The sequence below is a fragment of the Phascolarctos cinereus genome, unplaced genomic scaffold (assembly GCF_003287225.1).
Source record: "Phascolarctos cinereus isolate Bilbo 61053 unplaced genomic scaffold, phaCin_HiC Scaffold_2;HRSCAF=192, whole genome shotgun sequence".
Classification (NCBI taxonomy): domain Eukaryota; kingdom Metazoa; phylum Chordata; class Mammalia; order Diprotodontia; family Phascolarctidae; genus Phascolarctos; species Phascolarctos cinereus.
In genome coordinates this window covers 221,726,645-221,749,982 of record NW_027555625.1, presented here as the reverse complement: position 1 = coordinate 221,749,982, position 23,338 = coordinate 221,726,645, and the positions used below count along the sequence as shown (strand labels likewise).

Here is a 23,338-nt window from a genome sequence, read left to right as displayed (position 1 = left end):
ATGGCCAAAACACTCTCTAGTTGCCAGGTTTTCACATTCTAAACAGTTTCTACTGTGACTGGGCAGTGAGATACAGGGATGAGAAAATGTAAGCAGCTTACTATGTTTGCTCAGGCCTAAGTCAGCATGATATTGCTAAAGTTAACGTAAACTTGTTAGGCTATTGCTGGCTAGATGCCTTCTTTGTGTGCTTCTCTATAGAGCACTGGTCAGTGAGTGGGGATTTTGGAAATGTGACAGTGTAGTGCAGTGGTCGCATTAACCAGTCCCCACGGAGGCGTAGGGGGAAGCAGACTAGCTGGAATGCTGTGCATGCCTTGATCAGCCCCCATCAAGGCTTGTCGAGATTTGTGACTGTCTGTGCTTATCTCAACTGGCCCGCATCGAGATTTAGGGGATGCCAGGAGTTGGTACCCTTATTCTCCCCCACCCATTTGAGAAGAGTAATTAATTAGGGGAAGCCATAGGAGTTGGAGCTCCCATTATCAGCAACCCACTCGAGAGGAATAAGAATAAATTAATATTTAATCCCTCCTAAGCTGTCTTCCTGTCCTGCTGGCTGCCCAGAGCAAGAGTGAACCTGTTAGAGACTGGAGCCCAAAACCTTCAATGGCTCCTCCTGTGCCTCCTGTCTTATGATCATAGATTAGAGCTGGAAGGGGTTTTAGCATTTCATCCTCATTTTACAGATAAAGAAGCTGAGGCCAAGAGGCATTAAGTGACTTGGCCAAGGTCACACAAGTGATAGGGATTGAAGAGCTGGGATTTAAACCTAGGTCCCCCAACTCCAGGTCCAGAGCTTTTTCCATCATCCTATACTACTCCACCCCACCCTCACACTTATCCTAGAATCTTTCAGGCCTGGGGCATTTTGAAGTCTCAGAATATTAACAGAATTGAAGCATCTAGAAAGTGGGCCAGAAAGTGGTGTTCTGGGAGAAGAAGGTAATATATTTAGGAATCCTCTACTGGGATGGGAGATTGGGATGAAGGGCTGGGAAGGGTTGAAGGGGAAGAGAAGAGCAAGGAGGGCAAAGAAATCTGAACTTACTTAGGTTTCTCCAAAGGGTCTGGTTCATTTCGTGCTAAGCCCACAGGGTTCTTCTCCGCCTCCTCAGCAGTTAATAGATGCAACTCTGCCTCCACTTTTCCCTAGAGAGATACACAATTTCACAGACACTGCCTAGTTCAGCCAAGAGGTCCAGAACTGTAGTCATGCTCACCACTATTCCCTCAACCTTCCTGGTCCCCACCTTTTCCTAGGAAGAGGGAGAGTTGTGCCATGATCCTTACAATTAGTTACATGTACCCAGCTCTCAGCACTATAAAGTCCTAATTTGTTAGGACCCACCCAACCCCCCAGTTCTATTGTTCTCCCCTCTAGTGGCCTCCTGGCTTTTCCATGAACAAGACACTCCATCTCATCTCTGGGCATTTTCTCTGGATGTGTCCTGTTCCTGGAATCTCTTCTCTGCTCTGACTAATGAGCTCCTTGACTTCTTTAAGTCCCAGCTAAAATCCCGATTTCTACAAGAAGCCTTCCTTAATCCCCTTTAGTTCCAGTGCCTTCCCTCTGTTAATTATTTACTATTTATCCTATACACAACTTGCTTTATATATGTTTGCATGTTGTCTTCCCCCATTAGACTGTAAACTGCTTGAAAGCAAGGACTGTCTTGCCTCTTTTTGTATCCCCAACACTTAGCACGATGCCTGGCACGTAATAGGCGCTTCTTTCCCTGTCTGTCTTCCACTTCTATCCTTATTGTGTCTAAAGATGAAGTGCTCACCGTAAGCTCAAACTCATCATTCTCATTCCGGGCCAACAAGGGCCACCAGCCTTTGACACGCTTCTGTTTGAAGATGGAGACCAAGGGTACCTCCACCTCCCCAGTGGCCATCTCCATGGAGCACTGCTTGGCCGTCTTGGCGCCTCGGGGGAACCTGTTCAGGTCCAGCTCAATGGCACCTGTTGCATGGAGAGCATTGAGGTATTCAGTGTATCTTCCTGCCAGGTACCCCATTCCACTTTTCTAGGGTGGAAACTGTCCAGAGAATTTGAGCCCTTTTTCATCCCAATTCCTCTGTTCCGGGTCTCCAGATCCCTCTTGTATCTCTCACAGAATCTCAATCTCCTTCTTCTCTCTCTAGAATCCACCTCTTTTCCTCTATCCCTCACCCCCCCTGCCTTTTCCTTTATCCCCCAGTTTTCCTCTCCTCTGGGTGGCCCCCTCTGTCTTGCTCCTCTCTGGTCGCACCCAAGAAGTCATCAGCAGAGAAGTGGTCTGCGTCCCAGATCTGCAAGGTGAGCCGAGCAGGGATCTTGTACTCTGTCTCATCCCAAGAGAACATGGACTCCTTCTTGGAGATGACGATCTTCTCCTCGGCTGCCAGGTAGTCGAAGGGGAACAGGTAGCGCCAGTTAAAGTTCCCCTCGCCAGTCAGGGAATGATAGTGAACATCAGTATCTTGTTTGTCTTCTTGCTGCCCCTTCAGCCACCTGTGGGGAGGTCATTATGGAAGCTCTTAGACCCTGCTGCCCATGTACACATCCCGGCCTCACCTCTGCCCCAACTTTTCAGTTTCCCTGGCCCCCTTTTCCCTGGCATGCTCCCTTAGCCTTTGGAGGTTGGCTCAGTGGTTCCTAAGGTCCCAAAGTGCATATTGTGTGCCTTCTATTTTCCCCTCCCCTAATAGGGATGCCCTGACCCTTCTGTCCTCCCTTCCCCTCCCCAGCTAACCAGACAAAAGGCTTTCTCCTTCAAAGCCATCCTTAAGCCTTCCAAGCTCACTGTGCCCCTGCTCACCCCCGCACGAAGATGTCACTGGATTTTTCCCCTGTAAAAAAGTCATCATCCTCTAGCACCACTTCATCTGTGTTCCATACAATGACTCGCAGCTCATACCTGAGTAATAATAGTAATTAATAATAACAAATAGCAGCAGCAGTGATGGAGGCTAATTTCATTATTATAGGGAACTCCTAGATGAATAACCTCCCTCTGGCAACGCAGATTGGTGTCTTCTGCATAAATTACAGTCTTAGAGAGTTGTTCAGGGAACCTAGAGTTTAAGTAATTTGCCCAGGGTCACCCAGCTTGTGTGTGTATGTCATAGGTATTACTTGATTTCAGGTCTTCCTGTCTCTAAGCCCAGCTGTCCATCACACTGACAAGCTGCACGCTCGATACTTTCTCCTCCTCTTCCTATTACTAGATACATACATGATAAACAGTTCACAAACCTGCAGAAATACTTTTGAAATAAGTAGATATCACTTCAAGCAAGAGTGAAAGCTTGATAACAAGTACAAGCCATTGGATTAATAAGATATAGGCCTTTGTATATCTATATACATATATATACACATACACACACATATATGAAAGTGGTTTATCTCCACATGGGGCCTATAAAGTGGTTAAGATCCAAGAATGGAATCACAAGGCCCTCAAAGGGCAACATGCACATAAATTTAGCCAACAATGTATTATCAAAGAACATTGAGGGGCAGCTAGGTGGCACAGTGAATAGAGGTCCGGCTTTGGAGTCAGGAGGACCTGGGTTCAAATCTGGGCTCAGACACTTGACACTTACTAGCTGTGTGACCCTGGGCAAGTCACTTAACCCTGATTGCCTCACCAAAAAGAAAAAAAAAGAACATTGAACAAATGGCTGATTCATGTAGACTTGATTGTGGAAATGGAGGGGTTTTTGATGGTAGTTCAGGATCAGATCACTGTCAATTGAAATTATAAAAGGGCCATCCTTAGGGAATATGGGTTTAGTGATTAATGTAGATTATGTAAGGAAATGGTAGAAATTGCACATCATTGCCGCAGTCTATAGAAACTTAGTGCCAACTAAATATTTAGCAAGACATGATCCAAGGGCTAGAGATACATGCCAGAAGCTCACTCCCTCTCAAGGACTGAAAGACAGCAAGTCCTCGTGCTTCATGTATAGATAGATCTCCAAATATCCTGAATAGCTAGACTACTGTACCTGGACCATTACCACAGACTGTTGAACTGCTGTGTTTGGTTGTGACATTCATAAAAACTTAAGAACAAAGTTTTAAATAGATGTTGATATAAGAAATACTCATAATTTCCAAGCTACATGGAAGCTTTCAAAATATAGAGACCTAACAGAGTAGATCAAAATCACTTTGGAAGAAGGTGAGGTATGTCTCCATGATCCCTGCTGTTCTGTCTGCTCTGGAGTGGTACCAAGGCTGCTTTCAATGAACCTGCAGAGGATGAGCTTACATCCTAATACTTTTATCCAGCTACAAAAGCAGTTATTTTATTTACCTGTACAGGAGTCATAGACTATTAAATATGAAAGAATAATAGCAGCATAGACACTTAGAGATGTTTCTATCTGAACTCTATTGAATAAGCTGAAAATGAGGTAATAATAATAATAATCCCTTCCATTTATAAAGTGCTCTATGGTTTATATGTCCATTATCGTACAAATCTTTGCAGCAACTTTGTAATGACAGAGATTATTATTCCCATTGTAAGATAGATAAACTGAGGCTCAGGGAAGTTAACTTCTTGTCCAAGGTCGTAGTGTTAGTAAGTGATGAAGTCCGGGTTAGAACTCTCCTGTTTCCCATATGGTACTTTTTCTGGATAAAGAAGTAAGTATGAGAATAAAAATCTGATATTCTGAGATGAGGAACTGGGAGAACAGAGGTGAGAAGGTTGTATTAAAATTGAGGAGGAAACCTATGGAAAGGAAAATAGACAGGGCAGAGGAGGACTGGGTAGAGCAGCAGGACTTATACGCAATAGCAACCCCATGTTCAATAGGTCAGTCAGTATGCAATGGTGCTCTGGGAAGACATAGAAGGAAATAAAGACAGTTCTTGATCTCTTCATCTTATACTCCTTGCATCTTCTTTAACTCACAAAACCTGAGTCCTACCCCTGACAAAACCCCCTGCCCCTTTTCTGCAGAAGATCCTGGATCCTTGGTCAGTGTTTCCAGTACTGGCTCCATCTCTGATCCCTCCAACACAATGGCCCAGGAAGTGAACAGTCCTATTCCTTACTTCTTGTTATATCCAGACTCTTCCTCTTCTGCCATCAGTGGGTAACTTTGCTTTCCTTTCAGGTTTTCTCCCCTACTCTATGACATCCTAGTCAGATCTTGGTGGCAGTTATCAGCCCTACATCATTCTCTTTTCTTTCTTAAGGAGTTAATTCATACTAACTCCTGTTAGTTCACAGTCTTTCCCCCCAACCCTTTCCCCGAGATTTGGAAACTATGTATCATACCTCTCTCAGACTCAGTTTCTTATGTAAATGAAAGAGTCAGGCTGAATTCCTTTTACCTAGAATGGTCTTAGAGTCTATTACTCACTTTTCAGGAATTCTTTCAGGATCTGGGGAACTGCTCCAGCCTGATAAATCATTCTTTCCATTTCACCCAGATAAACATCCCCTGTACATATTTAGCCCTTTTGTGTCTCCAAGATTGCAAATGTCATTTCCTCCCTCTAAAATACCTTTCTTTATGTTCTGGTGGTCTCCATCCTTTCCTTCTGAACATTTCTAAAGACTCATCTTTTGCAGAAATTACTCCAAATTAGCCTGACCTGACTTGCAATGGTCCAGGAAATTCCCTATCTTTTTTTTTCTTTCTGTGGCACCAGACCCACACTTGTGTTATGTGAAGTTACAGGTAAATGTGATCAAGTTTCTGTCTTTAGTGTTTCTGTGCACATAAAATGGTGTCCGGCCAGCGTCTGTTGTTGCAGTTCTAAGTTTCTCCAGGGCTAAGACTGTTTTCTACGTGACTTGCCTAGGGCTTTGTAGAACAGTTGGTGCTGAGTAGATATTTGTTGACTGATCAATGTGTATTTCCCTTTGAGGCCCACACACAAGCACCACCAAGACCTGAGAGCTCAGTAGGTGCTGGCTGACTGAAATCAGGCTGGGATTTTCTGGTGTATGTATGAGAACCTTGAAGTAGGAAAGACCAGCGTTGCTGAGTCTGGAAGAAAGAAAGAAGAGCCAGAGGGTCCTAGGAAGCTCACTTCTTGGGCTTTCGGGGTGAGATGTCCAAAGGTGTCCCAGGAGCAGGCATATCCATGGGGAACATATCCACCCACAGCTCCAGACGTCCCTGGAGAAGAAACAGATATTGTGGCCTCTGCCTTTTTCTGTTGCTTTGATAGACCCTAAACTTCTCTCAGAACCTGCCTCCACTCCTACACCCATAGCACCAATCCTGCCCCTCATTTCTTTTTCCTATCCCTTCCTTCTCTCTGTATTATAGAACTGTTACTAGACTTATTTAACACCAGACATAAATAGTTGTGGGAAGGAAAGGCGAGAGTTGTGCAAAGCTGTGTCTGATGGTGGCAGCAGGTTCAGGGACTGAGTGTGGCATACTGGGGGAGGGTGATGGAGGGAAGTCAAACTTCTTGCTGTGGGGTGGCCAAAAGGTAGGGGGATGGGAGTTTCTATATTTCAAGGGGTAAGAAGTGCACCCTGTCAAGTTTTGACACCTTGAGACAAAGCCCCAGATACCCTGCCTTAATTACAGTTCTATAGAAGCTTCAGAAAGCTTAGGGCTCCACAACCCAGGGACAAAGGAAGATTGATAGATGGATGGGATGAAGGAAATATATCCCCTATTCCTAACCATCCCCTCCCACTTCCATCTCTAACCCTTTCCCACAGGGCCCCCCTCACCTTCTCTATGCTCCTTTCTCTATCCAAGCTTCCAAAGATTCTGCTCTTATCCTTTGAGCTTCATACCCTTTGCCCTGACCTCACTGTCCTCACCTGCTCAATGCCTGGCTTGTCAGGGTTGAGCAGAGGTCGGGTCTCCACGTGTTCAGGTACCAGAGGACAGCCTACCCGGGGGATGTCCTCCCAGTGTCGTAAGGCAGCCAATGCCACATGCTCATCACTGGTCTTCCTCTGACCTATAAGGAGACAGGTCATAGCTTTAGGGCTGGAAGGGACCCTGAGAGTCATCTTGTCCAAACCTCTCGTTTTACAGGTAAGGAGACAGACCCAGAGGGGCTCAGTGACTTTTTTTTTAAAGTCACACAGGTAGTAAGGGGCAAAACCAGCATTTGAGCCTAGGTCCTCTGTTTCCATGCTGTCTCTAGGCACAACATGAGATCATGATGCCAAGGCGTGGGGGCCATGAAGTAGCTGGAGGAGTATGTTAGAGAATAGAAAGATGATAGATAAAGCAGATCTGAGAGAATAGGACTCAGAGACATGCAGGGTTCTCCTAGAATTTCCTCTAATGTGGGGACAGAGCGGGTACTGAGTTGAGTAGCTACTGTTAATATAAGACAGGAAGGAAGGGATCTTTAGGGATGGAGGCCAGGGAGTCTATTTATCTTAAGTGGGAGAGCCTGGGGTGTGGGATTGAGAAAAGAGTGTTCTTAGTGTTTCAGTGAATCCACATCAGTTCACAAGCCTACTATGTGCCAGACACTGTGCCGGGTGCTGGGGATACAAGGACAAAATTGAAACTGTCCCTGCTTTTAAGGTCCTCATAATATGTCTATACATATATGTATATATTTGCATCTACACATAATGGATACAAAATGCTTTTTTGGGGAAAGTCTGTCTGGCTGACCACTCAGTTTCCCTTCATCATCCATGTCACATCCACTAATTGTGGGTATTCCCTGAAGTTATGTCTTAGGCCTTCTTTTCTTCTTTCTCTAGACCTTCTCTTGGTGACCTTATCAATTCCCACGGGCTTAATTATTTCTATGCAGATGACTCCCAGGTCCATATATCCAGCCCTAGGCTCTTTCCTGAGCTTCAGAACCTTATCACCAATGACCTATCAGACATCTTGAATTAGATGTCCAAAACAGAATAAATTATTTTCCTCCCCCTGCAAATCTACCCCTCTTCTGAACTTCTATACTTCTGTTGAGAATGCCACCATCCTCCCAATCACCGGGGTTGCAATCATGGCATATGCATCAGGGAGCCTCCTGCCCATGACACTTTCTAGTGTCAAGAAGCATCATTTGGCTCAGATTCAGAAAGCAGCTGAGACTCTCCTAATCCCACTGCCCATCTCATGTCTGTTGCCCCTTCTTCCCTACTCTCAATGTAGTTATATGTCCCTAATAGGAAGGCAGGTTTGGGATTAGCAATTCTTAATCTGTGGCAGTGACGTCTTCCCTTTTCCTTTTTCCTATGGGTGACAGAGTAGAAATGCCCAGTAGTATATTTATGTGGAGGAAGGGGACATATTCTAACCCTAAATTGTTTCTCCCTTCTCACCTCCAATTCCTGGCTTCCTTGAAAACTTCCACTTTCTTCAGGAAGTCCTTTGTAGTTCCCCAGCTCCTATTACCTTCCCTTTGAAATTACCCTTCATCTATGCCATATCTATCTTGAATATACATAGGCATTTGCAGTTTTCTTTATTTGAATATGAGTCCCTTGAAGGCAAGGACCATTATTCTGTGCCTTTCTTTGTATCCCTACAGCTTAGTCCGGTGCCTGGCACATAGTATTTAATAAATCTTATTGAGAAAGCTGGCCACTGAGCGATGAATTCTTTTGGCCACAGCACCTAGAAATGACCATCTACCAACTAGAATAAAATCCAAACTCTTCTGCCTGGCATTTAAAGTTCCTTAAAATCATGCTCCAACTCATCTTAATTACCAGAATATACATTACTCACCCTCACACACTCTGACTTTTAGGCAAATGGGCCTAATTGCTATAATCTTTCATGACATTCCCTCTCCAGCCTTCCTGCTTTTGAAAAGGCCATTCCTCCTTTCTGAAATGCTCTCCTTTTCTACCTCCATCTCTTGGAGACCGTGTCTTCCTTTAGGGTAAAGATCAAGAGGTCTTTCCTGTTCCTCCTGGTCATGTTTCTCTCACTCCGTGTATTTATTTATTTTGGTTCTTATTCTTCTCCTCTTCCCAATGTCCCCAGTGGAAGGTAAGCCCCTTGAGAGCAGAGACTTTTGTTTTTGTATCCCCAGTACTTAGGATAGTGTCCAGCATGTAGTAGGCACACAGGTTCATTGGGACAAATGAATGAATGAATGAATGAATGGAGGATTGTTATTAGCTTTGATGAAGAGAGTGCTAAAATATTACCACTGAAAACATGGATGTTTGAAGTTTGGGGATACCGAAGCACATCTAAGTAAGGGAAATGAGAAAGCGGCATGAACTGGGCTTAGAAGGAAGTCTCAGACTTCTCTCCAAGGCAGGTCTAATGGAATTTCCCCATGGAAAAGCAGACCCCAGATTTCTATCTTCCTTTCCTTTTTTCCCCCTTTCCATCCTTTTGAGGAGAGGCTGGCAGGCAGTGTTGGAAAGGGCCCATGACCCATGATTTCTACAGGCTGACCCCAATTACCATTTTCATCCTCAATTTCAGAAGGGCCAGTAAAGACACGGTTGGCCACCTTGACACGCCCAGGAGGCCCAAAGTGAGGCCCATCTACTTTTCCTTCCTTGCAGAGCTGAGATAGGATCTGTGATGGCTTCATGGGATCCCGCCAAATATTGTAGCCATGTCTGCAGGTGAAAATACACAGGGGTTCCATGGGATAAGGAGCAGGATAGAGGGATGCTATAGGACTGCGCCTGGGGTTGAGGGAGCTGTGAGGACTCTGAAGCTGCAACCAAGAGCAGGACTGGGAACATAGGTGCTTGGAGTCCTATTTCCTACAGCAGTTGCAGTTTATATTAACCCTTATCCCTTGCTGAGGAAGTATTCTTCAACTCTGCCTCCCATTTGCTTGGGGGAAAGAACACTCGAGGACACTATGTTGGGTGGGGGTTGACCCTTCATTGAGCCCTGTCCTCATGTGCCCAGTCTTCATTATCCTTTCTAGACCTTCTTCTCCATCTGTTTTCACTGACTCTTGATGCTAGTTTCCCACCCCCTCTATTATTCCCCTGCCCCACTCCATCCTGCTCCAGTCCAATTTTTACATCCCCTTAAAGATTCCTCTTCTTCCAACGTCTTCCAAATGGATCTTCTGTTCCCTCCCAATCATGCAGCCTGCAGACCTGCAAATAGTCATTTCCTTGTGGGACTAGGGTCTAAGATGGAGCAGTTTAACCAGGAGCCCACAGACAAGGCATTTTTAACTTAAGATCCATGAGCAGCCTTTTTTTCTTTCTTTTTTTTTTTTAAGGCAATTGGGGTTAAGTGACTTGCCCAGGGTCACACAGCTAGTAAATGTCTGAGGTTGAATTTGAACTCAAGTCCTCCTGACTCCAGGGCTGGTACTCTATCTACTGTTCCACTTAGCTGCCTCCATGAAGTTGATTTTTAAAATATTTTGATAACTGTATGTCAATGGAGTTGCTTTCATTTGTAATCTTATGTATTTTTTACATTTAAAAACATTATTCTGAGATGGGGCTTCTAGGTTTCACCAGACTGCCAAAGGGGTCTATAACACACACACAAAGGTTAAGGACCCCTGCTGTAGACTCAAAAGGTACCCAGGGAGCATGTTTGGACCAAGGCTGGACCCACAGCAAGAAATTTAAGGATCACTGAGCCCAAATCACCACCATCATCAGTTTGGTTTTAAAATAAAGCTGCTGCCAGTCCATCTTGCTCCCTGCCCCAAGCCTGATCCTTCTCTGACCTCCCACCAGTTTCAGTCCAGTATCTCTTCTCTTCTCCAGCTAAATTATCTTCTCCCCAAACCACACCCCAGGGCATACATGGAATAGGTCTGGGCAATGCCACAAGTGGCCCGGTGCTTGCTGTAGTATCGATTCTCCAAGTCGATCTTGGTCTCTCCAATGAGGTCATCGGTGCCAACCAGATCCCAATCATACACAGCCACAGTCAACATGGACTCCATGGGGAAAGAGGCTTCAATGTCAAAGGACCTGCTGGTGGAGTCAGGAGGTGAATGGAATGAAGGGAAGATGCAAGGACTATAAGCTGGGGGAGGTCACTGGTCTGAGAAAGGTCACTGGGTTGGGAATAATTGTGCCTAGGGGTATTACTATGCTGGGAAGTCACTAGGCTAGGGGAAGTCATGGCTGAGGAGGTCATTGGGTAGAGGGGATGGTGGATAGGGGAAAAGTGAGTACTAGAGGCCTTACTTTCCAAAGACGGGATTAAGCTGCTTGGAGATATAGTTCTCTTTATCCCGGATGTCTGTCTTCCCCAGACGGATGGCAATATAGGGGTCAGCTTTGCCATTGATGTCAGCAGGGTGCAGGTCTGTGGCCTATAGGGAGGGGTGGTGATTCTGGATCCTAGCTGGCATCCAGGACAAGATAACTCCATATAACCACCTTATTCTATCTCCCTTGTTCCAGGTTCCAGTTCCCTAAACCATTCCCTCTTCCTTCTGTATCTTCTTTTGCTCCCTGCTCTCTAGGAGCAGTAAGGGACTTCCCAAGTCAGGGAGGAGAGAAGGTGCCATGAAATAAGTTCTCAGCCTTCTATCCAAAGCAGACCTCATGAAGCATCCCCATAGAAAAGTGAGACCCAGAATTCTATTTTCCTTTTTTTTCTTTTCTTTTAAGAGTTTGGCAGACAATACTGGGAAGGACCCCTGCCCCCAGCTACCCCCAGAGATAATTGGCTGATCCTGATTACTGTTCTCATCTCTAATTTCAGAAGAGGCAATAAAGACCCAGGTGGCCACTTGGTTATGCCCATCAGGCCCAAAGTGTCCAGAGCCCAGGACTGGGAGTCAGGAGACCTGGGCTCTAGTCCTAACTCTCACAGACTAGCTATATTACCTTAGCCTCTCTGGATCTCTGTGTCCTCATTTCTAAAGTGAAGGGGCTGTGTCAGATATATTCTAAGGTTACTATATTGCTATATAGTAATATGCAGTATGTTACTATATAACTTTCTGTTATTGCTCTGATAAAGAAGGACCAGATAAGAGGCCAGGAAAAGACTTACTCGAACCACATAAACCCGGACAAGGACATTGATGGGGTCATTGCTTGGAATGCCCTGGAACATGCCATAGGTGGGGTCATAACCAGCTTCCCGGGATATGTCCTCTGGGAGAGGCACCTTGTATACACAGAGAGAGCCCTGGTGGAGAAGACAGAGGGAAATGCATTAGAGATGAAGCTTGGGGTAGGCACCTGGAGGTTGGGGGCTGAGGTGTGTATGTGTGACAGTGGCTAGGCTGGACAAGTATCTTGGGTGAGGCTCCACTTTGGGGAACAGAACCTGGAGCCCTCATTCTCTGACCTTGAACCTGCCCACTATGCGCTCCTCCTCTGTGGAGCTGTCCTCATCATCGCCAATCTTGCCTCGAAGCAGGTTGAAAGTGTGCAGCCAGTCCTCAAAGTTGTCAAACTCTGATTCCAGCTCCTTGGGGGTACACCTGGAGCCACAAAGCACATCATGAAGGGGAAACTGCCTTCCCCCCCTATAGATCCCCACATTTTTGCCGCAGGCCCTGGGCAAAAGGACCTACCATCGTTCAGGGAAGGGAGTGGTTGCTTGATCAGGTATCAGGTATTTTGTCCTCCGTCCCTCCAGCACTGCCCCTTTACCACTCTGCCCCACCCTCCTCTCTCTGGTTACAAGGGGCCTTCACCTTGAGTTCATCTATCTTGGGCTTCTTTTTCTCTGGGACATCAGAACCCTGACCCTGTCCTTGGTTCTGAACTTTCTTCTTCTTCTCTTCCTTGGCTCCCTTTGCCTTCTCCTTGGCTTTCATGTGTCCTTTTGGGCCTGCCAGGAAAGAGAAGAAAAGCCGTTCAATGAGGATTGTACTCAGCAGCATGACAGCATAGGAGCCCAGTGCTAGGACTCAGGAGACCTGTTGTCTAGCATCCCTGCCAACATCACTGTGGGACAAGTTGCTTCATCATTCTGCGTCACCAGTCTGAGTCTCAGTTTATCTGTAGTATGTTGATAATTAATATGTTCCTTTCCATCAGTGAGGTTATTAAGAAGATTAAATGGAACATTAGCTGAACTATTGCATGAAGTACTATCTAATTGTAAGGTATTAATTAACAACTAGTAGATAGAGAACTGACTTTGGAGTCAGAAAGACCTTGGTTCAAGGCTTGTTTTTGGCACGGCTGGACAAGTTACTTAACCTGTCATTGCCTGAGGCGAGTCTCTAAAATGATAAACTGCTGATGTTGATTGGTATTCTTAAAGGAAGTGTCCTTAGTGGAAGTTCCCTAATCCACTAAAATCATAGGTTTCATCCAAAAATTAGTGAACTAATTGATTAAATGGTTGGTTGGGAGTTTAGTGGGATATAAGTTTCTGGAGGGCAGAAAGTAGGTTTTTTTTTTTTAGGCAATTGGGGTTAAGTTACTTACCTAGGATCACACAGCAAGTAAGTATCTGAGGCAGATTTGAACGCAGGTTCTCCTGATACCAAAGCCAGTGCTCTATCTACTGTACCACCTAGCTGCCCCAACAGGAAGTGCTTTTTTTTTTAATCTGGCAACACAGTGTTCCAATATAGTAAGTGCTCAATAAATGCTTGTTGAATTAAATTGAGCCTGGGAACCTGAATTCTATTTTTATCTCTGCCAATACCTCCCTGTATGACCTTGGGCAAATCATTCATCAGTTTGGGGCCTCATCTTCCACATCTGTGAAGTAATGGACCTGGAGCAGATGATCTCCAAGGTCTCTTCTGGTTCTAACATCTGGATTTCCCTTGGCATCATTGTTGACTATCTGGGGCTGAAGCTTTTCCCTGGGATAGATACCAGGTCTGCTTAACTTGTGTCTGGAGACATCTAATTAAAGAATTTCATGGCTAATGTTGTCCTTCTGGACATAGAAGGGGTGTGAATGTGTGTGCATATGTTTTTTGAGGCAATCAGGGTTAAGTGACTTGCCCAGGGTCATACAGCTAGTAAGTTTCAGGTGTCTGAGGTCAGATTTGAACTCAAGTCCTCCTGACTACAGGGCCAGTGTTCTATCTACTGCATCACCTAGCCACCCCTTGTGTGTGCACATTTTTGTGTACCTGTAAGAGCCCTTAAGGCTGAGGCTGGGGAACTGGAAGGAAGCAACTGGTCACAGCTGGGGCTGGAGTTGGGGGGGGAGGGGTAAGTGAGGGTTGTTTGAAGAGGAGGAGATTTGGGATCCCAGATGCCTCACCCTCAGTGGTGTCCATCTCCTCCTTGTCCTCAGGGTCAACTGCTGCTGCCTCTTGATGTTTAAGTTGCTGTCAAAAGATGGGACAGATGTAAGTGGGAGTTGAGGAGGGAAATTCTCTGTGGTAGTACTTTCCCCTGGCTCTGTTGAAGTCTCTTCTAGTCAGTCAAGTGCATTTATTATCTGTTAGTTCACGTGTTCAGTCTCAGATCAAGTTCAGAGGTTTAATCTTGTCATCCCATTTCGTTTCATAAACATTTGTATCAGGTGTGCCCAGGCATGCTTTAAGAGTATAGGTCAGTCTTTCTTCCTTCTTGTGTCCTTGACAAAATAAGAATTTGCTAAGCATAGTGTGAATTCCCCTTCTAGGTCTTCTGTTACCCATTGATGAGAATTTTGTTTTGTCACTGATAAGCTCATAGCTAATTCAGACACTTGAGCTATGTCCTTGGGATTGGTCTCTAAGATGAGGCTATCCTCTCTGGGAGAGCAAAAGAGAGAGAAAGGTAGGAAAGAAAAATGAAGGGACACAGAAATGAATGGATTTGATTCCAAAGAGAATGGCTTCTGCATGGTTGGTCAATCAGTCAATAAGCATTTATTAAGCACTTACTATGTGCCAGGCACTATTTTAAGCATTGAGAATATGAAGAAAGACAAAAAACTAGTACCTACTCTCAAGGAACTAACAATTGAATGGGGGAGATGACAGACAAACAGTTAAGTACAAGTGAGATATATGTATGCACACATGTGCAGGATAATCAACAAAAGGAAAGCATTACAGGGAATCAGGAAAGAAATAGAAGGTGGAATTTTAGCTGGGACTTAAGGAACACAGGCGATACAGGCATGGAGGACAGTCCGTGAAAAGCTATAGAATGAGGAAATGGAGTGTCGGACAGGAAGGACAATAAGGAGGTCGGTGTCACTGGATCGAATACATATGAGTGGGGGGAATAAGGTGTAAGAAGGCTGAAAAAGTAGGAGGGCACTGAATGCCAAATGAAAGATTTTATATTTGATCCTGAATGTGATAAGGAGTCACTGGGATTTGTTTAATATGAAGTGACCCAGTCAAACTTTCTTTTTAGGAACATCAATTTGATAGCTGAATGGAGGATAGACTAGAGTGGGGAATCAATCAACAGACTGTTGTAATAGTCTAGAAGTAAGATGATGAGAGTCTACACCAGCGTAGTGACAATGTCAAAGGGAAAAGGGGAGCATATAAGGGAGAGATGTTATAAAGATAGAAATGACATGACTTGGCCACATATTGGATAGATAATAGCAGGGAAGAGAAAATGAGGAGTCTAGGATGACACCTTGTGAGCCTGGGTGACTGGGAGGGTGGTGATGCCTTAAATAGTCATAGGGAAGTTAGGAAGAGGGAAGCTCTTGGGGAAGGGGGTAGAATAATGAGTTCATTTTTGGACATGTTGAGTTTAAGATGGGAATGTGATGCTGGAGGTCAATAGAAAGGTTAGGGCTGGATAAGTAGATCTGGAAATCATCAGCATAGAGATAATAGTTAAATTCATGGGAGTTGCTAAGATCATGGAGGGAAATAGCACAGAAGAAGAAGAGAAGAGGGCCTAGGATAGATCATTAGGGAACCCCCATGATTAGTGAGTGTGACCTGGGTGAAGAAGATCCAAGAAAAAGATTGAGGTGTAGTGAAAACAGAGAAGAGAGTATTAAGAAGAGGATGATTGTGTCAGACCGCAGAGAGATCAACAAGGAGGGGGGTTAGGAAAAGGCTAATAGATTTAGCAAGTAAGAGAACATTCTGTAACTTTTGATTGGTGATGTTGGAAGCCAGACTGCAAAGAGTTAAGAAGAGAATGAGAGAAGAGGAAGGGGAAGGACCAGTTGTAGAGGACCTTCTCAAGGAGTTTAGCCACAAAAGAGGGGAGAGATATGGGACAATTGTTAGTGAGAAGGGATGGATAAATCAAGTGAGTTTATTGAAGATCAGGAAGCCATGGATATTTGTATCAAGTAGGGAAGCAATCAGTAAGAGAGTAGGAATGAGAGATGGAACAATCTGCTGGAGAAGATGGGATGGAATGAGAGGCGACTGGCTTATGAAGACTCAGGAGGACAGATTCTTGTTAGAACACTTGGTGCTCTCAATGGTTTATAAAAGTGAGCTGCGAGACCAACTCATCTTGGAATTCATTTTCATTTTCCCCTCTTCCAAAGACAGAGTAAAACCCAGCATAATAGATGTCCATTCTGGGGGAGAGGGAAACCAGTACCCATGCATAGGAACAGGAAACAGCTGCCTTGGGGCACAGGTAAATGGGAGTTTCATGTGCTTGCATTTGGGGTCAGAGTAGAGATCTTGAGAGTGGATTTTCTCAGTTCAAAAGTTGGCAGCATTTAGGGGACTGAGAGATTTCCTGCAGAAGGAAATATATGCATGGGCACTGGGCATGAGAGGAGAGTGCCCACCATGGACAGTGTCATTTTACAGACTTCTGAAAAAGCATAATTGGGTAAAAATAAGTTTTTGCATTTTTATCAGTCTTTTTTCCTAGGAGAAGCCTGTAAGTCTGAATTACAAGAGCTATTACAACACCATGACCAAAGCATCATCATCCATCTGGTGGCAGCAGGTTATTGTTGAGTTATTTCAGCTGTGTTCCACTTTCCATGACCCCATTTGGGGTTTTCTTAGCAAGATACTGGAGTGGTTTGCGATTTCCTTCTCTAGCCCATTTTAAAGATGAGGAAGCTGAGGCAAACAGGGTTAAGTGACTTGCCCAGGGTCACACAGCTAGTAAGTGTCTTAGGCCAGATTTGAACTCAGCTTCTCCTGACTCCAGGGCCAGTGCTCTATCTCCTGTACCATCTAACTGTTCCCAAATCACAGGTTCTTAAATGCCACTCCCACCTCAAAAGAACATCAATTGGTATGGAAAATATGACATGGAACAGAAAGAACTATGTGCTGAGATGAGAAAGAGCAAGTTGGGTTAGGAGATGACAAGCTCAGTGGTTAGGACAGAGTATCAAGGAGGTCATTGACCTAGGGGTAGGCCAGTTGAGGCCAGTCTCACCTACCCATCCATCTCACTCCTGCTCTTGTTGCCCCACCCCTCTCCTAGAGTCTCTCACCTCTTTCATGGTGTCAATAGATGCAAAATATTTAGACCACCAGTCCAACATGCTTTCATCTGGCTCCTCCTCCTCTGGCTCCTCTGTGGTTCCTTTCTTCTTCTTCTTCTTCTTGTCCTTCTCCTCCTCTGTCTGCAGGTGGTGAGGGAAATTAGAGGATCCTAGATCTAGTCAATCTGTCAGTAAGCCAGCATTGATGAATAAACATCTGCTGTGAGCACTGGATGCTGGGCTGGAAGGAAACTCAGAGGCCATTGAGGCCAACCCCCTACTTTTTACAGGTGAGGAAACTGAGCCCAGAGGGGTTAAGAGACCTGTTCAGGGTCACACAGTTGTAAATGTCTAAGGCAGGATTTGAATTCAGGTCTTTCTGACTCCAAGTTTGGATCCAGGCTAACCAGAGCCTCAGGGTATAGTTTTCTCTTCTTTCCTTCTGTAGCATCTCTCCCTGCAGTGTCTCTGCCAGCCCATGGGCTAGCTAGACCATACATCATCTTATGTACCGGATCATTCCAGGCCAGGAAGACACCAAGTCTATGTAGTAATACTAGGACTTCTAGGGGCTCAGGTGTTTAGGGGATGGGGGCCCACCATATCCAACCCCTGCTCCTCAGGCTGAGATTGCCCAGATACCTGTATAAGAGCTATTTCCCTCTATTCCATACCCCTATGCTTTCCAGAGCCCTCATCCCACAAGCTTTAGTTCTTTGGTGCTTTGCTCTGGAACCCTCCAGGGCCCAAACTCACCACGTCCACCTTGACGACAGCATCAGAGCTCTGGGAGGCATGCCATGGGAAGCAAAGACAAAGTTACCCACTTGGGACACAAAGCTGAGGGCAGTAGTGGAGGCACAGACAGATCACAGGAGTGAGAGAGTGGACAGTAAGGTGTTTGCACACAGTTCTTGGGGGGTGGCTACATACCAGGATGCTGCTTTGCAAACAGAGTTGCAGAGACAATGCATTTTGTATCAACAATGGTATGTTGTTTTAGGGACTTGTAAATAGTTTCCTTTTCAGCTGTTTCTAAATTAAGTTTCATCTGACCTGGTTTGGTAGGGAAAAAAGGGAAATGAAGGATTAAATGGAGGTGGACTTCAGGTGACTATCAGGTTTCAATTATCTATATGCTCTGACTTCATCTGGATAATGGGTATCATATTTCTTGAGTGGGGGAGGGGTTGGAGGGAGGGAGAGAATTCAGAATTGGAAATAGAAATTAAAAAATAACAACCTCAAAATAAACAGAACAGGATGATTTTCAAAAAAAAATTATCTTTATGTTCTCTCTTCTTCCCTACCAGGGACTGTCAAGAACTTGCTGTATTTCACATGTATACAGCTGAAACAGAAGATGTGTAAGTGGTGGTTTATTTCCCCAGTGGGCTAATGAATGACCTCATAATCTGCATAGGACATTGTGATTTTGCATAGGGCTTCCCATGTACATCCCCAATGACAGACCCCTCTACCTGTTTGACATTTGGGAAATCAATTCCCTGGGCCTCAGTTTCCTCCTCTGTAAAATGAAGGGGTTGGACTAGATGGCCCCAGGTCTCTTCCAGCTTCAAAATCTGTGATCCTATGGCTTCAAATTAATTCTTCTCTCCGGGCCTTAGTTTCCTTGTTTATGAAATGAGAGGGGACTCAATGGCTTCTGAGGTCCTTTCCAATTCTTTATCTAGAATCCTTTGAACTAGTTCCTGATGGGGGTGGGGAGGCAATATAAATGATGACTTGACAAAGTGGGTGGAGCCTTGCAAATATGGAGGAAGGATGCTGAAGGAAAAAGCTGACCCAGGAAATTTGCTGGGAGGGGCTAGAAGGGTTATCAGCTTTGAAATGAAAATGAATATCCTTGTTTGGTGGAGGATATGGACAATATCTTTTCTCCAGGCACTGTGGCTACTGGCCTGACCCTGTACTGAGACTTGGTCATGAGACTTGCTGCTGTTTATCCTTTATTCTCGAAGAGGACCATGGCATCAGGCAGGTGATGCCATGACATGCAAGTGAATTGGATATAAGTGAGGCAGGGCTGTGCAAAGGCACCAGCCTCACTTTCTCCTCTGGAGCCATGTGGGTCTAGTGGCCAGATATGGATCAGGATGACAGGAGATGGCCCAGATTGCAGTGGGGGACCTTGGCCTTTTCAAGCTAAGGTCTTTAACAGGTCTCAGTTTGACTGAGGCAGCGCCCATTCAGTGATTAAGGCTTAATAAAAATGAGGCAAAGAATGGCCTCTTAAAAAAAATAGATCACCACTAAAAAAAACCCCTCAGGGTATCTGGCCAAAACAGAAGCAATTGTTATTTACATTCATTCTGATTGGCTCAGGTCTTGAGACTAACTAGATGGTAAATGGGCTAGTTAACTTCAGAAGTTATACCAGCCATTTATGGGACTAGGGACACTTTAGGCTTAGATTCCCATGTTCCATAATGTGACAGTTCTGGAATTTTGGTTTCTGTTATTTCCCATCTCTCTTTACTTGCTAGTAAAGTTGTTCTGAAAACCCTAGCAAAGATAGATACCTACTTGGGATAGCTGAAGTTTGTGAAAGGATGGAGAAGAGAGAAATATGAAGACATTGGGGTTTGCCCATGGAAAGGCTGTGAGGAAGACCATTCTGTCTGGACAGTTCTAATTGTTAGGAAGGTCTTCCATATATTGAGTCAAAATCTCATTCTCCATAACCTGTAACTTGTATGATCTACCAGATGCATCAGACTTCTTGTTGTTGTTCAGTCATTTCAGTAATGTCTGATTCTTCATGACCCCATTTGGGGTTTTCTTGGCAAAGATGCTGGAGTGGTTTGCCATTTCCTTCTCCAGATCATTTTACAGATGAGGAAACTGAGGAAAACAGAGTTAAGTGACTTGCCATGGGTCATACAGCTAGTAAGTGTCTGAGGCTGGATTTGAACTCTGATCTTCTTGACTGACTCCAGGCTTGTAACTCTATCCACTTCACCACCTAGCTGTATCAGACTAACAGATTATAAGTGCGTTGATATATATATACATATATGTGTGTGTGTGTGTGTGTGTGTGTGTGTATTTTTTTCATCTTTATATTTCCTGCAATGCCTTGTACATAGTGGACAAGTAACTGCTTAGTAGAGAAGCTGGTGATGTAGTGGATAGAGTGCCAGACCTAAAGTCAAGAAGACTCATCTTCCTGAGTTCAAATGCAGTTTCAGACACTTACTAGCTGTGTGACCCTAGGCAAGTCACTCTAAAATGAGCTGGAGAAGGGAATGGCAAACCACTCCAGTATCTGCCAAGAAAACCCCAAATGGGGTCATGAAGAGTTGGACATGCCTGAAAAACGACTGAACAAAAAAATTGGCAAGCTGGGTTGTCAGTCAATACAAGGCCAGCCAGTGATGGGTTCAGTTGGTTGTTATATCATTACTAGTTGGTCTAATGATGCAAGAAAGATTTCCTTCCCCTCTGTGCTGACTCTATATGAGAAGAAAGTTCCAGGCAGCAGTCTTAGGATAGTGAATATGTGTTGATTCTCCAGTAATCCTAGAGCACAAACAGGTGTTAACATATCCTCAGACTCCCTACCCTTGCTACCTTATGAGTGACTGGTAGGAATCAAGGGATGTATATGTGGGGAGGGAGCTGGGCACTTACAGATGGGGTCTGTTTGGGTATCCTCAAATAGAACAATGCTTCCTCCCCCAGGCTCCCAGTGCTTCTGGTCCTGCTTTAAATTCTAGTATCTGGGTATTAGGATAAAATTGTCCTCACCCCCATGAACACCTGTACACACAGTAGGTGGTTTAGGATTATTATTTTTGGACTATTATCATGTAATCCTTCACTGGGGATGTTCCACACGGTACTGCTTGGTGTCTTACTATACTGTTGGACCACGTAAAAGAAGGTATCGTTGAAGGCTTATCATAAATCCTGTTGGTCTGAATATGAGTCACCCCTGATTATAGGTTATATTCCTAAAGTGATCTTTTTAAAGGAAAAAATAGGTATAGGTGAAATACTGGAAAATAATCATAACTATAGGTTGTAGTCAGTTTGTGTAAGCTAGATGTGCGCACCTGTGTGTGTGTGTGTGTGTGTACATGTGTGTGTAACTACTGCCTGTATTTTGGACAAACATAGCAATTGCTGGAAAACACATACACATGCACATGCACTCACAGACACCCACAGAGCCAAGCTGGATGTTCCTGGGTCCAGAGGGTCTTACCGCATCTAGCTTCACCATGGTCTCCAGTTTCTTGACCGGAGCTTCGGGTTCCATGTTGATCACAATCTCCCCTGTAGGATGGTAGCAGGGACCCCCGTTGGACAGCACCCGGCCCCCCCTGTACAGCCCAACTGGAGTAGCAAATGGATAGAAAGACAGAAAAGGGAGAAAACAGTGACAGCAATAAAAGGCAGGAGGACGGATGGACCAGGGTTTGAGGAGGTCCAAAGAGGAAGTGTCAAAGAGCGGTAGGGAACAGAAATCGGAGAAATGGGCTAAGAGCCCACTGCAGGACTAGAGGAGGTGGCACTAAGGTGGAAAGAGGAGAAAGGTAAGTTAGGACAGAGCTAGGGACAGGTTCTCTAAACTCCCTATAATTTCCAAATGCTGACTATCCTGTGTTCATCCTGTGTCCCCAGAATTCATTCTTCTCCCTTCTATCATCCACCTCCAGTCCCCCTCAACTCCTAGGCCACAGCTTTCAGTAGTTAGGATTCTGGAATTAGGGTGGTCAATTGGCTAGAGAGAAAGAGAGAAGGACAAAAGGGGCTCTGGGCTTGAGCAAATATTCTAGTTGGTAGGTAGAGTAGATAGGATTGTGGTTGAGGGTGATTGGTACCTGTGGTGTTCCAGTTGGGGGAAAAGCGATCAGGGGGCCTATAGATGAACCGACGAAGGGAGCTGACAGCATGAGAGCCCACTAGGGTGTATCGGCCAAAAGCTCGACAGTCTACTACCCTGATATTAAGTGGAGGGTGCAGCAGCTCATTCTCTGGAAGGTCCTGTGTGAGAATGGGAAGGGAGCTGAGAGCTTGGAGAAGGAAGCTGGGAACACTCCCCTTCTCACCCCCTGGCTCCATCTAGGGTCTAGGCAGCACAGTGGATAGAGCACTGGACTTGGAAACAGGAAGACCTGAGTTCAAATCTTGCCTCTGATAGTTTATTCCCTGTTCAACCTTGGCAGTCACATCATCTCTCTAGGTTTCAGCTTCCTCATCTGTCAAATTAGGGGGTTGGACTCTCAGGTCCCTTCCAGATCCCAATTCCATGTGGATCTCTTTCTCTATTCAACATCCCTTCACTCCTCCTACTCCCCTGACCAGTGGCTCTGAGCTCCCACTCACTACTTCAAACCACTTGACAAGGGTGTTGAAATTGGGGTTCTTCTTATAGTTGTGGATCAAAGATGACTGCACCCCTCGGCCTGCACATTCAATATCCACTCGAGGCCGGTCCACCTGGGCCAGATTCACTCGTTTCAGGTCCCGGAGACCCCAGAAGAGCACCTGGGAAGGGAGAAGACTCACTGGGAGGAGGAAGGACATAGGGCAAATGGAGGTAGCATCTGGACCAAATGGTGGCATTGGGTAGGGACAGTGAGGCAGAATTCCCTGGGAAGCACAGCTCAAATGAAAACAACACTGGATTTGGAGCAGGAAAAACTGGACTTGAGGCTCTGTTCTCCTGCTGAGTGATACTGGATATGTGTGCTCCTCTTCTCTGCACTTGTTTTCTTATCTATGAAATAAGGGATTGGACTAGATGGTGTCTATGGCTCTACACAGACCTGACATACTGTGGTCTCTGTGATTCTGTGGCTTCCTCTTCCTTGCACCTACCTACCCAGGTACAAGTAGGAGAAAATCCAAGTTGAGGGAAAGAGGCCAAGGGAAATAAACCAATGGGAAATATGGTGGAATGATTTCAGGTACACTAATGCTGGAGTCTAATGAGGTGAGTGAATGAATGTGCTCTGTACTGGATTCCAGGCACAGGGATACAAAGACCAAATTGAGACTGCTCTTGCCCTCAAGGAGCTTACAATCTAGCCAGGGAAGATAATATTTATGTATATAGACATTAATTTCCCTTGGTCTC

At 45.0% G+C, this 23,338-nt stretch overlaps 1 protein-coding gene across 4 annotated transcripts in view; it reads right to left on the bottom strand.

The window, feature by feature from the left end:
* Positions 1-23,338, bottom strand: part of OTOF (otoferlin) — a 172,720-nt gene that overhangs the window by 3,593 nt on the left and 145,789 nt on the right. For 2 of the 4 annotated variants that reach the window (XM_078149814.1, XM_020983911.1), the window contains 18 exons: positions 22,585-22,746; positions 22,080-22,242; positions 21,461-21,531; positions 17,986-18,015; positions 17,239-17,370; positions 14,116-14,182; positions 12,576-12,714; positions 12,226-12,358; positions 11,926-12,063; positions 11,109-11,236; positions 10,719-10,889; positions 9,391-9,551; positions 6,807-6,949; positions 6,053-6,141; positions 2,808-2,906; positions 2,259-2,500; positions 1,791-1,969; positions 1,052-1,152 (listed from right to left, as the gene is read on the bottom strand). In XM_078149814.1, the coding sequence (XP_078005940.1) occupies positions 1,052-1,152; positions 1,791-1,969; positions 2,259-2,500; positions 2,808-2,906; positions 6,053-6,141; positions 6,807-6,949; positions 9,391-9,551; positions 10,719-10,889; positions 11,109-11,236; positions 11,926-12,063; positions 12,226-12,358; positions 12,576-12,714; positions 14,116-14,182; positions 17,239-17,370; positions 17,986-18,015; positions 21,461-21,531; positions 22,080-22,242; positions 22,585-22,746 (2,348 nt within the window). Of the gene's footprint in view, positions 1-1,051; positions 1,153-1,790; positions 1,970-2,258; positions 2,501-2,807; positions 2,907-6,052; positions 6,142-6,806; positions 6,950-9,390; positions 9,552-10,718; positions 10,890-11,108; positions 11,237-11,925; positions 12,064-12,225; positions 12,359-12,575; positions 12,715-14,115; positions 14,183-17,238; positions 17,371-17,985; positions 18,016-21,460; positions 21,592-22,079; positions 22,243-22,584; positions 22,747-23,338 lie in introns of all 4 variants that reach the window. The other 2 variants (XM_020983910.1, XM_020983909.1) reach the window with 1 other exon arrangement.